Source organism: Phocoena phocoena, chromosome 1, assembly GCF_963924675.1.
Source record: "Phocoena phocoena chromosome 1, mPhoPho1.1, whole genome shotgun sequence".
NCBI classification, from domain to species: Eukaryota; Metazoa; Chordata; class Mammalia; order Artiodactyla; family Phocoenidae; genus Phocoena; species Phocoena phocoena.
This window is the reverse complement of record NC_089219.1, coordinates 181,255,970-181,272,596: the sequence shown is the minus strand read 5'-3', so window position 1 is coordinate 181,272,596 and position 16,627 is coordinate 181,255,970. Positions and strand designations below refer to the sequence as shown.

At 37.0% G+C, this 16,627-nt stretch overlaps 1 protein-coding gene across 3 annotated transcripts in view; it reads left to right on the top strand.

Annotated features, from left to right (window-relative positions):
* The window catches only part of KCNT2 (potassium sodium-activated channel subfamily T member 2), a 370,804-nt gene that overhangs the window by 180,731 nt on the left and 173,446 nt on the right, over positions 1-16,627 (top strand). For all 3 annotated transcript variants that reach the window (XM_065876379.1, XM_065876371.1, XM_065876363.1), the window contains exons 9-11: positions 10,004-10,184; positions 11,617-11,781; positions 13,772-13,908. In XM_065876379.1, the coding sequence (XP_065732451.1) occupies positions 10,004-10,184; positions 11,617-11,781; positions 13,772-13,908 (483 nt within the window). The remainder of the gene's footprint in view (positions 1-10,003; positions 10,185-11,616; positions 11,782-13,771; positions 13,909-16,627) is intronic.

Below are 16,627 nucleotides of genomic sequence, written 5' to 3'. Positions count from 1 at the left end.
CTCTTCTTTTTTTTTTTTTTTTTTTTTTTTTTTTTGCGGTACGCGGGTCTCTCACTGTCGTGGCCTCTCCCGTTGCTGAGCACAGGCTCCAGACGCACAGGCTCAGCGGCCATGGCTCACGGGCCCAGCCGCTCTGCGGCATGTGGGATCTTCCCGGACCGGGGCACGAACCCGTGTCCCCTGCATCGGCAGGCGGACGCTCAACCACTGCGCCACCAGGGGAGCCCCTAACTCTTCTTTTTAGAGCCCTCCACACTTGCCCATGTTTCCACTTCCCCTAGCAGCTAAGAGTTACAGGGCGGAGAAAAGATTGGACACGATTACAGATATTCATTAATCCATGGGTGGTTTTCTGCTGCTAACAACTCTGTTAGCTAATCCACAGCAAAGAGAATAAACAGGCTGTTTTCTCATTGCCAGTTTCTTCCTCCACAGTCCCTGACTCTCTTGCTAATAGTACATTTAGCTTTTTGTCAGGCGGAGAGGGCTTTTTAACACTTATGTGGAGATATTGGATCCTTATATTTGACTCATTTTTGTGTTTCTTTTTCTTTTATGCTGGGGCTGTCATATAAATAACAAAATTACTAGTGAATTCATTGAAGATTCTTAGGTGTCAGGCATTTCACTGAGCATTAGGCCACTTAATTCTCATAATAACCAAATGAAGAAGTTAACATGATTACGTTTACTTTTCAGTTGAGGAGCATGATGTTTAAAAAGCTTAAGTAGTTTCCCTAAGTTAGTATCAATCAAGTTATGAATTAAGTGTTTGATTATTAATTTATGGTGTTATTGCTAGTAGTAATTAGTGTTATAAAGTTGAGGTCAGAATCATTCACTTTAGATTTTAGAAACTGTTTTTGTGTAGACTAAGATGTCATGTATCTGCATCTCTAACATACAGCACAGTGCCTGGCACTAGTAAGCCATCAATAAGTGTATTTGTATGAATAAACATGACTTACCTTTATGATATTAGTTCACCCTTTTTCCATTTTAAACATTTGATTAAAATATTATAGCACTTACTGGTTTTATAGAAATCATTTTTAAATTTAAAATTGATAGGTATTTTTACAGTAGAGAAATTATAAGAAAAATATATTCATTTGCAACTTTCCATTTCAAAGTCACTCACTACAAATGAATCTGAGTAACTTGTATACATATTAAAGAAACAAAAAGGCAAATAGAACATGGTGTGATATTGGTCTATTTTTATATCTTAGATTGTAGTAAATTATTTAATTTCAAATGTTTAGGCAGGGGATACATGATAATAAACAAAAATTTGGTTACAATTAGGTATCCGTTAAAATTAAGCATTTAAGTGAGCTTTTTTTCTTAAATATTATGGCCCAGTCACAAAACAACATTAAATTTGATTACTAGAAAATTTGAAGGTAACAGAGTGTTTACTAATATCCACCAGCTATGATTATTTACTTTTTAATTCTATATTATTAAATCCTACTGCTACTTTCATTTCAGGATATAACTTGAACAGTTTACCTTGGGCTTTGACGGACTGGACAGATGTATCTCTTTTATAAGAAGGCAAAATAGGATATTTTGATTATGAATGTGCTGTATTTGAGCACATTCTTGGATTTAGTTCATCAGAAAATCTGTGCCATCATTAAAATCACTTCTGGGTACAGAGACAAAATAATAATTAACTGAACTTCATCAATTATGATCAGGGAGAAGAGGCAGTTTTCATTTAATAATGGCTCGAAAGACATCTGTGAATGAAATAAGATAACAATCTATATTAAAATGGATTATAATCACTGAATAGCTTCAAATCCTTATGCAGCACATTGTAGCGTTCACAGTGCTAGGAAAAATAGCTAACGTATAAATGAAATATTAATGTTTATGCATAGTAAAATAAAATGGCATTTCAATGCTAAAACTGTCTTAGCTTCAAGAATTATATAATAAAGTAACAGTAAACTATCTGTGTATCTGTCTCTCCTGAAAGTGCACTTTTTACGTTCCTTCATAAAAGTAGCTGAATTATTGTTTAGAAAGATAATTTATATGAACAATATTAAAGTATTTTTATTTGAATGATTGACATAGAAGAGTAATATAAGTTTTCATATTTCTTTAAAACATTCCTAGTTGTGTCACCTATAACCAAAATGGTATGTAATAAGTTGGCAGATATTCTTAACATTCTCCACGTGTTGCATGTAGATGCTCTATGACTAGTATCAGAAAGTGATGCTGTGTCCATATAATGTGATCAGAGTAGTCTGGTCTCTGCCTTTTTATTAAGCTTCCCCATGTGTTAGTATTTACTTTTGTAAAATAAAAACATGCAGCAAGTAATTTTCAAAATACTTTTAAAATCTAATTTTTATAATTCTAGAGGAGGTTTGAAAGACTTTTTTGTTTAAATAATGTGAAGATCCTATCTTAGAATTTGATGTTAGTGCAAATTCTGCAGAATTCCCTTCTAAAGTGTTTCTACCCTTCAAATAATGTGATTCTTTACGTAAATACAAGAGAACATAAGGGAAATAGTTGCAGAAGTTCATGTGAAAGTGAATCCCAACAACGAAGTCAAGATCATAAAGTTATTGTAGGCAAATCTCTCTCTAATGTTGGAGAGTAATTTGTTTCTTCCATAAAACATAAGCTGGATACTTTTGTTATTATGATAGCTATGTAACTAACCTGATTGACTGAACTTAATGTATGCAAGATTCACTCACTAACATGAATGGGATTTTGGGTAAAACTTTTGATTAGTAAATCGTGAAATATAATCAGTTTAATTCAGTAATTCAAACTGTTTTTAAATATGTTAGTGACAGAAAGTTTAGAAAGTTTAGACAGAAAGACTAAATAAATACAAGCTTTATATTTGAATATTAAATTTGATTTTATAAAAAGACAAATTTTTAGTTATACAATTTGCTCGCCTACTACCCAAGCAGAATGGGTTTCAATAAGTAAGTCAATGCATTTTAAATTTCCAAATTTTGTATTTATCATATTAAGTAGTGCTAACTAAACAAATGATGGGGTTACAAAAGCGAGTTACTAAGGAAAATAAAACCTAATTTACTTGTTTATAAGTACTCGAATATTTCAAAAGGTGGTGGGAAAGTCATTTGCCTGTTTTGACAAAGAAGTATTTAGCCTTGCCTCTTAGTTGTATTAGATTCCACCATTAAGGCAGTGGTGAGATAAACATTTTTGTGTGCTCTTTCTTTAATGAAATGTATTTAGTTTATATCTATCTAAACAGGCTAAATAGCTAGGTGATTTAAATGTGGGCAACAGAGATCTGTGTATTTTACATTCAGACCCTCATTCATTCAGGAAATATTAATGCACATCATTATGTTCTTGGCAGTAATATAGGTGCTCAGGCAACATAGATGAAGACACCATGTGACTCTGTCCTAATAGACTCCATTCTTATAGAGGTTTATGGATAATGGGCATCAAACCCAGCAAATGACTAAAACTATTATATATTTTTTTAATTAAGCAGTATAAGAAAGACTTGGGGTACATATGATGGTCAGGATAGAAGTAAAGACTTGAAGGATGTGAGGAGATAGCCATGACAATATCTCGGCAATAGGGTCCAGCCAGAGAGAGCAGTCCATGACAGGACTCTGAGTCCGGACCATGCCTGTCATGTTGGTCAGAAAGCAAGAATGCCAGTGTAGCTGGGGCAGAGCAAACCACAGGGAGGACAGTAGAAAATTAGTCCAAAAGGCATAGGGAAGGGTCGGATAGAGGAGCACGCTGGAGACAAATGAAAGATGGTTAGCTTTTAGTCTAAGCGAAAGAGGGAGCCCTCTCAGGGCTTTAAGTAGAGGAATAGCATGGCTTGACTCACGTTGTCATAGGGCAGCTCTGGCTGACGGGTCGACTATACGCTGTTGGAAAAAGGGTAGGGATGTTTACTGCAGTGGAGGGAAAAAAAACTGATGGCAGGGATCATTGTGGTGGCAGTATAAATGGTGAGTAGTGATTGTGGAGTCTGGTTATAGTTTGAAGTTAGAAGCAGTGGAGTTTGCTAAAAGATTGGATATGGGTTGTTATAAAAAAAAGAAAAAAAAAAGTCCAGGATGATTCCAGGATTTTGGTTCAAGACAGCTCTCTTTGCCACCATCCAATGATGAAGAGTTTGAGAGGAAGTTTAGGATTCCATTTGGACATGTTAACTTTGAGATGTCTATTGGAAATAAAGGGAAGGCATTGAGAGGAGCTGGTTGATGCTTGACTGCAGTGAGGCTGAGGGACTAGAGGACAGTGAATTCGGGGTGATCTCGGAAGATGAGGTCAGAGAAGAGCCAGGTGTTTGGGATTTTATTCTGAATGTGGCATTGAGAGTTAGAAACAGAGAGGGAACAAGATTTGACCTGTAATTTAAAAGGATTATTGTGTTCTCGGGCTAGATATTTAAGTATCCTCTGCATCATTTTCTCTTGGGGAGAAGGAACAAAAGTCATTTATTTATTACAAAAATATTTATTGACTTAGAAGATCATATGTTGACATCAATGTTTTAAAAACTGTAGGGACATTGTTACTCATGAACCTAAGCAGTGGCCCATTTAATGAGCCCCTAAGAGAAACTGGCAGACGAGCCTATTCAAAATCAGAGGAAAACTCTAAAAGTAATTCAGTGTATTCATCTTTATTAGTCTTTTTTTAAAAAGTTGATTTTGCTTTTGTATAATTATACCAAATATGCAACAACTGTTTCATTTTCTTATCATTTTAGGGGTCTTCATTTTCGTATCAATTTAGAGAGCATTAAGGTATACCAAGTCCTTTAAGTGTAAGTGTAATATTAACAAATAAGTGAAAGGCTCACATGATTTTCCCAGGTCAAGTAAATGGAATGTTGCATAAGGATTATAAAAAAATGATTATAAGTATAGATTTAACTACAACCATATCAAGGAAATTAAATACCTTGCAATATGGTTTATTCAGCAAAATTTATTAAGATTTACATAGGTTGTGATAGGTATTATCATGTATACAGTTTGGTAGATTGAAAAGCATAGCCATAATATTTTGTGGCTCCTCTCATGAAGACATGGAGTCTGTTTCCACACTCCTTCAATCTGGGATGATCTTGTGACTTTCTTTGGCAAATAGAATGGGCAGATCAAAGCTAGGTCTTTAGAGGGCTTGCAGCTGCCATGCCAAAAAGGAAGCTGGTTGAGTTGATTGGAGGCTGAGAGGTCTCATGGAGAGAAACTAGGCGCCACAGCCAACAATGAAACCTGACCATAGACCCCAGTGGTGGGACCATCCTGAGCCTTCCATTCAGCCAGACTTCTAGCTGACCACAGCTGCCGGTGTGAGCCCAAGAAAACCAGAGGAGCTTCCCACCGAACCATGTGAGATGATAAATTGTTACTTTTTTAAACCACTAAGTTTGGGGGAGTTTGTTATGCAGTAATAAAAAACTGAAACATGCATGAACTATTTTTTGGAGTTTGTTTGTATATATTATTTGAGCAGGGTTTAATTCAGTGTTCTTTTGTTCATTTAGCAGTTAGCTACTGGATAGCTGCTATGCACTTTGTTCTAAGTGTTGTAGGAAAATTATAAAGTATAAATACTGTCATCGAGGTTGATAATAGTTGAGTAGGGTTGATAAATATTTAACACTAAATATATATATATATATATATATATATACATATTTGTAAAAGTGTAGCTATCTAAGACATGAACTCATATATACTTTAGAAATTCATCAGAAACACTGTAGCTTGGGATACAAAGAAGTCTTCATGAGGGAGGTCATATCTGAGCTAGGGTTTCAAAAAATGGGAATTCTTGTAGGTATTGGAGAAAGAGGATTTTCAATTGAAAGAAACAGATTGGGCAAAAAGTATACATTGGGCCATGGGTTATATATATTATGATAAGCAAACAGTCCAAATAACATGTAAAGGGGAGATAAGCGAGACAAACGTTGAAGAAAAAACAGGTTAGATTCAGGTTTTGGATTCTAGTTAATTCTCTTTTCTTACAAAGCTTTGCAAAGATTTATCAAATGATTATTAATTATTTCTGCTACTTTTTCACCTTATTTTACACCTTATTTCTCTTTACTAGAGGCACCTTATTTTATTTCATTTTCATTTATTTTATTTATTTATTTTTGGCTGGGTTGGCTCTTCGTTGCTGCGTGTGGGCTTTCTCTCATTGCGGTGAGCAGGCCCACTCTTTGTTGCCGTGGGTGGGCTTCTCATTGCGGTGGCTTCTTTTGTTGCGGAGCACGGGCTCTAGGTGTGTGGGCTTCAGTAGTTGTGGCACGTAGGCTCAGTAGTTGTGGCTCATGGGCTTAATTGCTCTGTGGCATGTGGGATCTTCCCAGACCAGGGCGGATTCTTAACGACTGTGCCACCAGGGAAGCCCCTGGATTCTAGTTAATTCTATATGCACCATGTATCTATTGCTGAATAACAAGCCACTGCCAAACCCAAAACTTTGTAGTTTCTCACAGTTGTGTGATGGGTGACTGGGCCAGTTTTTCTGCTGTTCTCACCTGTGATTACTCTTTCGGCTTCAGTCACGTGACGGCCTCACAGCTGCTGCTGAGTCCAAGATGGCGTCTCTCTGCTGTGCAGCTCTTTGTGCTGGCTGGCAGCTGGGACATGCTGTTTTTTCTCCGCATGGCCCCTCATCCTCCAGTTGACTATATGGGGCTGCTGCACAGCACCATGAGTGAGAACAAGAACTTCTGTGTCTTCAGAACTTCCGAGACTTGGAAGTCTTGGTCTTAGACTTCCAAGAAAGTGAGAACAAGAACTTCAGTGTCCCCTCAGGTCTAGGCTTATGCAACTCACACAGCATCACTTCCACAATACTCTATTGGTCAAAACAAGTCAATAGGCCAGCTTAAATTCAAGGTCAAGGAGAGACACACTGTACACCTTAGTGGGAAGTACAGCAATATCATGTTGCAAAGGAGAATGAACATAAGAATTGATTTATTGGCAGCTATTATAATAATATGTCACACCACAAATTAGAAAGTGTTCTTGGGCTTCCCTGGTGGCACAGCGGTTGAGAGTCCGCCTGCCGATGCAGGGGACACGGGTTCGTGCCCCGGTCCGGGAAGATCCCACATGCTGCGGAGTGGCTGGGCCCGTGAGCCATGGCTGCTGAGCCTGCGCATCCGGAGCCTGTGCTCCGCAACGGGAGAGGCCACAGCAGTGAGAGGCCCGTGTACCGAAACAAACAAACAAACAAACAGAAAGTGTTCTTCAACAGTGAGAATCCAGTTGCTTTTTTGAACCTGAGATTGATATATCCAAGCTGTGTTTAAAGAATATGAATATGGCCTTTATTAGTGGGTTGCATTAAAAGAAGGACAAACTGAAGACCAGGAAGCAGAGCAGATTTTTTTCTGGTAGTTCTGGTCACGGTAACACATGTCTGAATTAGGAAATATACATTTTATCTATAAACAGAGATTTGCTTTTAATGTGTAGTGATGTAAAATATAGTAAGCCCTTCAGTAACATTTGAATTCTTAAAAATATATAAATTATATTTTTCCTCATTCTATTTCCTACTGAAGTATAAAAGTGATGCAAAGTTGTTTACCTTCTCAAATATAAATTATTTTAAATAAAGTAAAAAACATATTCCACAGAAAGGTCTATTGTTATCAAACAGCTGTACTCTTTGGTTGTATGAAGGCTCCATCTGAATAGTCTTAGAATTAGCTTGGCTGGTATATTGCATATAGGCAGCTGAGAAAATAAACTGACACGAGTCAACTATTATGACCTGGCAGCTTACACAAAATTTCTGAACATAGAACAAGTGAAATTTTGCTGAAATGTTCTGGAGACCTGGAGTTAAGAAAACAGTAAAAGAACAGAACAGTTCCTGCCTCAGAAGCAAAATGGTGACACGTACCCTACTGTTTCTCTTCTGTCCCTTGGTTTATCTACCTTTGTGCCTACCCATCTTCCTAACTATCCAGTGGCTTATATACTCTGCCTTAAAAAGGTTTAAGATAATTGAATATTTATGATATGTAACTTAGACAAATACATAGATATCTTAAAAGGCTGGAAAAGGAATTTCTGTAGTTTAAACATTGAATAGCACATCTTCTTGGTCATCATAATCAAGCTGTGTCTGCTTGTTCTGTATAGAAGTTACAAGGAGTATCCAGAAGCATACAGGAATTTTTTTGGACAGCTTTATAAAAGAGTAATTTACATACCATAAAATTCATTCATGTTAAGTGTAAGAGTCAATCATTTTTAATATGTTTACAAAGCTCTGCAATCATCACCACAGTCCAGTTTTAGAACATTTTCATCACCCCATTCCTACCATCAGTCCCAAGCAACCATTAATATGCTTTCTGTGTCTTTTCTGGACATTTCATATAAACAGAATCATACAATATGTAGTCTTTTACATCGGGCTTCTTACACTCTTTTTTTGGCTTGTTCATATTTTAACATGCGTCAGTACTAGATTCCTTTTTATTGCTGATTTTTTATGTTGCAAATCTCATTTCCCTCCAACATTGCACATATATGCATGTTTCATAGCCTTACTTTTTTTTTTTTTTAGCTAGTAGCAGTGCTATTTCTAATGCTATTTTAGGAATTCTACTTTGGGAACATCTTATAACAATTTCTATGCTGTTCCCTTACTTTCATATCATCAATAGCTTTGTACAGATAATTGATCTACTTAGAGACTCATTTTTAGGGGCACCTTGCAATGGTTAACTCCTCAAGCCTTTCCTGTATACAGTTGTCCCTCTGTATCCACAAGTTCCGCATTTGTCGATCCAACCAATCACAGATTGAAAATATTTGGGAAAAAATTTCCAGAAAGTTCCAAAGAACAAAACTTGAACTTGCCGCATACAAACAACTATTTACATAGACTTTGCAACTTATTTATAGCTATTTTTATAGTGTTTACATTGTATTAGGTACTATAAGTAATCTAGAGATGATTTAAAGTATACAGAAGGTTGTATAGGTTATATGTTATATGTATAGGTTATATGCAAATATCAATACTATGCCATTTTATATAAGGGACTTGAGCACCTGTGGATTTTGGTATCTGTGGGGAATCCTGGAACGAGACCCCAGGGGATACTGAAGGATGACTGTGTATGGAACACACACACACACGGAATATACACACATATATCTATACCACATGTATATACTGAAAAATGTCTCTCTGTTAAAAAAAAAAGACTACTGACTATTGCTATTTTCTTTTGAATTTTATTTTATTTACTTTTTTTATACAGCAGGTTCTTATTAGTTATCTATTTTAAACATGTTAACGTATATATGTCAATCCCAATCTCCCAATTCATCCCACCACCACCCCCTGACAATTGCTATTTTGATGGGGAAGAGATCTAGTGAATTCTGGTGTCTGTGTTTCCTTGACACGCACTCAAAATGTTTGTGTAAGTCACCCATGAAATTCAGTCTGTTGGGCTTCCCTGGTGGCGCAGTGGTTGGGAGTCCGCCTGCCGATGCAGGAGACACGGGTTCACGCCCCCATCCGGGAGGATCCCGCATGCCGTGGAGCGGCTGGGCCCGTGAGCCATGGCCGCTGGGCCTGCGCGTCCGGAGCCTGTGCTCCGCAGCGGGAGAGGCCGCAACAGTGAGAGGCCCGCGTACAGCAAAAAAAAAAAAAAAAAAAAAAAAAAAAAAAAAAAAAAAAAAATTCAGTCTGTTTATTTTACATGTTATTCAAATATACTTTGTGATAATTTGGCTACAATTTTTGGCTACTAATGAAAATAAGACTATATCTGTTTGATGTAGGTAAAAAAGCTTAAAAATGATATTTCCTCAACCCAAATACTGTTCCATATAAGATCCTAACTACTAAGTGGCTTTATGAAATGCACTTTGGTTTTCAAGAGAGTCATGATGAGAAGCAGTGTGCCTAATTTGAAAGTTTTAATTGAAATACACATGTGTTTCTTTAGCATTTGTGGAATCCAACATCTGGAACGAATAGGAAAGAAGCTGAATCTCTTTGACTCCCTTTATTTCTGCATTGTGACGTTTTCTACTGTGGGCTTTGGGGATGTCACTCCAGAAACATGGTCGTCCAAGCTTTTCGTTGTTGCCATGATCTGTGTTGCTCTCGTGGTTCTCCCCATACAGGTAAACACAACCATGTTAAATTTTATAGGAACCTGCAAAGTCTTATGAAATCAAATCTTCCACATTTAATAAAAATTGCAGGGTGGCTTGTTAATCTAACAATAATATATTAACACCTGCTATTGTTCCATCCAGTCAGTTAATTACAATTGTATCAGAAATGCCTTTTTGCATTGTATTAGAAACACTGAGTTTTTTTTCCCTCCAGTCACAATTGATAGCTCACATTTCATTTGAATTCTTCAAGGTGCTTTCTTTCAAATGTAGAGTATTTATGTTAATTTTAGAATTGTAGGATAGTATATTTTTAAATTATAGAATGATAGCTCAAGGAAATATACTTGTGAAGGGTTGATTTCTCTTGAGTCTTGAAAATACATGTAAAAGCCATATGTTGTAATGAATAAAAATTGTTTCCATATGATGGTCAACTAAAACAAAATCGAAGATGATACATAGCTATCATGCAGCATTTTGGAGAATGGATAAGGAGATAGCAAAGGGACAGACAGAGATATAAAATGAGACTAAAGGTACATAGAGGCAATCTTCAACTTTTTCCTGCAATGAACTCTGGGTGTCCATGGGTGGGCAGGTCAGAAACAGGATGTGGCCAATACAAATAAATCTTGCATGTTCCATTACAGAACCATTGGACACAGTGTATTGAAATATACTTTACATAGGTATAAAAATGATCTTCGGGCTTCCCTGGTGGCGCAGTGGTTGAGAGTCCGCCTGCCGATGCAGGGGACAACGGGTTCGTGCCCCGATCCGGGAAGATCCCACATGCCGGGGAGTGGCTGGTCCCGTGAGCCATGGCCGCTGAGCCTGCGCGTCCGGAGCCTGTGCTCCGCAACGGGAGAGGCCACAACAGTGAGAGGCCCGCGTACTGCAAAAAAAAAAAAAAAAAAAAAGATCTTCCCGTTCCTATCCAATCATACATGTCATCCTTAATGACACCCCTCCCCTATACACTCCACAACCCTTAGATACCAGCTACTAAATAACTAGAATGTGGCCTTTTGTTGGTGGTAAGGGTATCTCCCCTTGCAGGAGATGTGGGCTGAAGTTGATATAAGAATGTGGGAGAAAAAAGTGAGGCTTTTCTCTTTGACTCAGTGTATGACATATATAGCTGCATACGCTACTGGACAGAGCAGAGGCACGGACCTCTTAGTGCCCTGCTATGATACAATAGGAAAATCATATTACTGTGTTTCCTGAAGACCTGAAGGCCCTGGGAGGCATTAGCAAGCTCTGCAGCCATCCTGTGAAGAGCCTCTTACGGAAGGGAACACTGATCATTTGGATCTCAAAGACTTTCATCTAAGAAATTGAGTATACTTAATAAACAACAGATGTATTGCATTTATTTTTATTTTTATTTATGTCCCGTGTCTTTCATTCACATGTGGAAAATGCATTACAGTTTGAACAGCTGGCCTATTTGTGGATGGAGAGACAAAAGTCAGGTGGAAACTATAGTCGACACAGAGCTCAAACTGAAAAGCACGTTGTTCTGTGTGTCAGCTCACTGAAGATTGACTTACTCATGGACTTTTTGAATGAATTCTATGCTCATCCAAGACTCCAGGTACCTCTAAACAGATCATACCTACTAACATTGTCAAAGTCAGTTAATCATGGTACAGCCTGTGTTCTGGAGAATTTTTATTTATACACTCAAATTTAGAATGAGAAAATGAAGAACTACAAATATAACCAGGAACATAGAAAAAAATGCTGGAGGAATACACAGTATGTTAAGTTTCCTTCTGTATCTATACTGAAAGACAGATGGAATTATGTTACTGCTACAGAGAAAGGTTTCCTCTGATTAAAATGATTGCTTTTTTCTCCCTTGGGTAATGCATAAATGATATTTTTATGAAACAGTGAAATTTAACATAAAATATAATAAAACAATGAAAGAATCATTGCAATATCATCTGCTCACTTGAATATTTCAGAATTTTATCAAGTGTTGCTGATAGAAATGTGGAAGTCTGGAAGTTCCATTTTTCCTTTTGTTTCCTGGAGTGAAACTAGGTCTTATTTATAGTAATAATAAGTGACCAAAATTTGGGAAATAACTTGCTGATCGAGATCATAAATTCAGAAAAATCTCTTCTTCTGTCTATGCAGACGAACTCCTCAGACACTTCTTCCACTTGCCATGGTTCTGGGTCATTGTAGACTTAGGTCATCTCCTTTGCTGCTCAAGGCACTTAATCTAGTCCTAACAGCAAAGAGCTACTTGAATTTCTTGTGTTTCCCCAATAAATTAGTGGCAAGAGTTTGGACAATCCTGAGGTCAAGACAGTGCTGAGTACATCAATTATCTCTCCCTTAAATAAAGAGCTTTTTTTCTTGAATATTTTAGAGAACTTTTAAAATACTATTTTTTTGGATTTAAAAAAAATCTAATTTAGGGCTTCCCTGGTGGCGCAGTGGTTGAGAGTCCGCCTGCCGATGCAGGGGACGCGGGTTCGTGCCCCGGTCCGGGAAGATCCCACATGCCGCGGAGCGGCTGGGCCCGTGAGCCATGGCCGCTGAGCCTGCGTGTCCAAAGCCTGTGCTCCGCAACGGGAGAGGCCACAGCAGTGAGAGGCCCGCGTACCACAAAAAAAAAAAAAAAATCTAATTTAGAAGTGATACTTATATAATATATTCTTCTGTTTTTGCATAAATTATTTTTCCTTTTTTGCAGGAATTCCAAATTTAATGGTTAGGTTTTTTATTATTCATATTAAATAATTTCAGATGCTTATTATAACCCACAAAGAAAATCTATTTGGGGGAAAATCCGATCCTTCCAAATTTTGATCCCTAGTAATTTATTTTGTCTAATATCAATATGGAGAATTCTTAGAACTCCAAAAATTCCTACTAGATATATTATAAAGTGATAAAATGGTGAGTGTTTACCAGAGAATTTGAATTCTTATAGATAAATTATTTTAAATTCTTATAGATTTTAAATTCTTACAGATTGTTTTTTATTTTCTCCAAAAGACCATTATTTTGAAATATTTTGATCTCAAACTTTTAAATTTAAGTTACTTTGTCAGTATTATCAATATTTTTGTGAATCTTTTTCCATTCAGATATTCATCAGAATATTTTCAATATTATCAGTTCATAATAATATTACCAAATGATACAAATCACCATCACAGTTTTTATTCTAAAAGTAACAATTCGAAGTATGAATTGATCCTTAGGACTTCTGGCTGGTATGCAATTTATCTTTTAGAATCAGCCTGAAGTCGTAACTGAAAACTTCGTAGACTGGAAATGCTGAGTATAAGCACCGATTACCTTCCCTTCCTGGTACTAATAAAATCGAAAATTGAAAAAGATCAGGATGAATATATTGATTTATGAGATTTTTATATGTCTGTTATGTTTATTACTGAATCATTTTATTTAACGCTAGGTTTTAAATGCAAACTTTTATTTGTTATTAAGAGTTAATTTCTACTTTATCATATTTCAAAATGTCCTTAGATATTCTACTTACCTACGTAGTATAAAATAAAGCATTATTGTCTCTAAGCCACGGCCCCCTTTGTTTTGAGTAGGATTATTATGTGGTGATTTTGTGTCCTACTGAAATGGATGTGCAGGTCCGAAGGGTCCTACAGATTCCGATGTGGTCACAAAGAGTCATCTACCTTCAAGGTTCAGCCCTTAAAGATCAGGATCTGTTGCGAGCAAAGTGAGTATATCTCTTCAATATTTTCCATCTTGTACTGTTTTAATATCTTTTCTCTCCTCCAAATTTTAGCAGTTTTCAGTGTTGCAAGGTGTGTTTTTGAATACAGGCTTTTGCTTTCATCCCACTGCTGGTCAAATCGGAAGGTTAAAAATATAAAATCTGCGTATTTGCTCCTCTTTCTCAGGGCAGGGATGTTTGGCAGACGGTGTCCACACAACATGGTGAGAAGTGTGGTGTCACGTAATTATCTCAGGCTGCTGGGAGGTGAGCTGAGTTATCCAGACTCAAGGAGAGTCATCTCCAAATCCCTGGATACTGTTTTTATTCCACAGATAAAAATCTTGGGCTAAACATTGTGTGAGATGCCAAAGCAGTTCGCGTCAGGGTTTAAATTTAAGGAGCTTGTATCATATACGGGTCGGGTAACACTTGTGTTGCCCGGTGTCTGAGATGAAAGAGTCCTTGGGAACTGGAAGAATCAGAAAGGTGACAGGGGTCTTAGTTTCTCTCTTCTTGTTGTGTAGATGCCAGCCAACCCAGCTTAAAGGTGACATAGTCTTACACATTTGTCACAGGTCATGAGGGTCATTTCATGGGGGCAGAGTGAGAGGATGGTTGGTTAGGCTGTAGACACTGGCGAATCTGGGCATCTGCAAAACAGCATCCTTAGTTTCAGAAGCCAGAAGAGATCCTTAGCACAGGTAGTTTTGCTCAATGTTTTCTCTTGTTTTACAAGTTTTAAACATATCTTCATGTTTATCCTTGAGTTGTCCTACAAACTCTTTTAGGTTTAAAAGTATCTTCCCTCAATTTCATGACATAAGTGTTTTTTTCTTTGTTGTTATTTTGGTTTTTTTCCAGATCGCTTGAGTATGTGTGTTAGTGGGTGTGTTGGTGCATGTTCTCCATGTGTTTGTGTATGTTCTGTGTTTCTTTATGCATGTTCTCTGTGTGTGTATGGGGGAGGGGGTGTGTGGGTGACGGAAAAGAACAGAAGAAAATTTCCAAACTCCTTTTTGCTGCCTACTCCTGCAAAAGATGACTAGATAGCTAATAACAGGAACTCTGACATTAGTTTTGATTTATATATAATAGGTCAGTTTAACTGAGATTTTTCCAAAGATTTAATAACTTCTGAAACAGAAAAGTCAGTAGAAACTGTCAGGATATAATGAATGGTACATAATTGGAAAACTAAGCTTCTTTGAGAATATATTGGATGGGCCAAAAAGTGTCTTCAGTTTTTTAAGTAAAAATAAAAGACACATTTTTCATTTTTCCCAAGAACTTTATTGAACAACGTATTCACCTTTTTGTTCCACTACCTTCTGCCATTTTTCAGGCAACTTCATAATTCCATCTTCCCAAAACATCTTATCTTTTTGAGCAAAGAACTGTTCCAGGTGCCTTTTACAGTCTTCCAGGAAACTGAAATTTTTTCCATTAAGAGAATTTTTAAAGACTGAAATAAATGGAAATCCGAAGGGGCAATGTCTGGAATACGGCGGATGAATCATAACTTCCCAGCCAACCTGTAACAGTTTTTGCCTGTTTATCACTACATTAGTCGTCACAGAAAGATGAGGTCTTGTGTTATCCTGATGGAAGATTATACGTTTTATATTAACTAATTCTGGACGCTTTTCATCGAGTGCTGCTTTCAGTTGGTCTAATTGGGAGCAGTACTTGTTGGAATTAATTGTTTGGTTTTCTGGAAGGAGCTCATAATAGAAGATTCCCTTCCAATCACACCATATACACAGCATCACCTTCTTTGGATGAAGACCAGCCTTTGGTGTGGTTGGTGGTGCTTCATTTCACTTACCCCATGATCTCTTCCATTCCACGTTGTTGTACAGTATCCACTTTTCTTTGCCCATCACAATTTGTTTTAAAAATGGAACATTTTCATTACGTTTCAGTAGAGAATCGCACGTGGAAACATGGTCAAGAAGGTTTTTTTCGCTTAACTTATGTGGAACCCAAACATCAAAGCGATTCGCATAACTAAGCTGGTGCAGATGATTTTGAACGCTTGATTTGGTTATGTCAGCTATCTCCCGCGTGGTATAATGTTGATTGTTCTCAGTTATTGTTTCAATTTGATCCTTATCAACTTCAACTGGTCTACCTGACTGTGGAGCATCGTCCAGCAAGAAATCTCCAGCACGAAACTTCGCAAACCACTTTTGACACGTTCAATCAGTCGCAGCACCTTCTCCATACTAGAGCCATCTTACCCAAAAGACTGAACGAACCTTTTGGCCCACCCAATATTAGTATTTGTTGTGGATTACATACTGCATATATGTTGTCACTATACATGACAGTTCTAGAATAAGTCAGATTCTCCCAGTACCTCAAGTAAGACACAGGTGTTTGCTATTTGCTATCTATACTCATTATTTGGGAACCGTAAAGAAATAGTTGCTTAGACAGTAATATAACTTGGATCTTTATATTAATCTGCATAGGTAATCAATATGCTTAATTTATTATAATGAGTTAAGTTCTTCATATGGTAACAATGAGTCATGCACATATTATGGTCAGTATGAATTTCTGTGATAAATGAAGTCTTTTGACTACCTAATAAATTAATCTAAGCCATTAGGATTGGCTATTAGTGTCTTAGCTCAATACTACCTAGGATTAACACACTCATTTAGTATTAATAGTGTTAATAATGGTTTCTTAGCAAAATCAGTCACATTTGCAA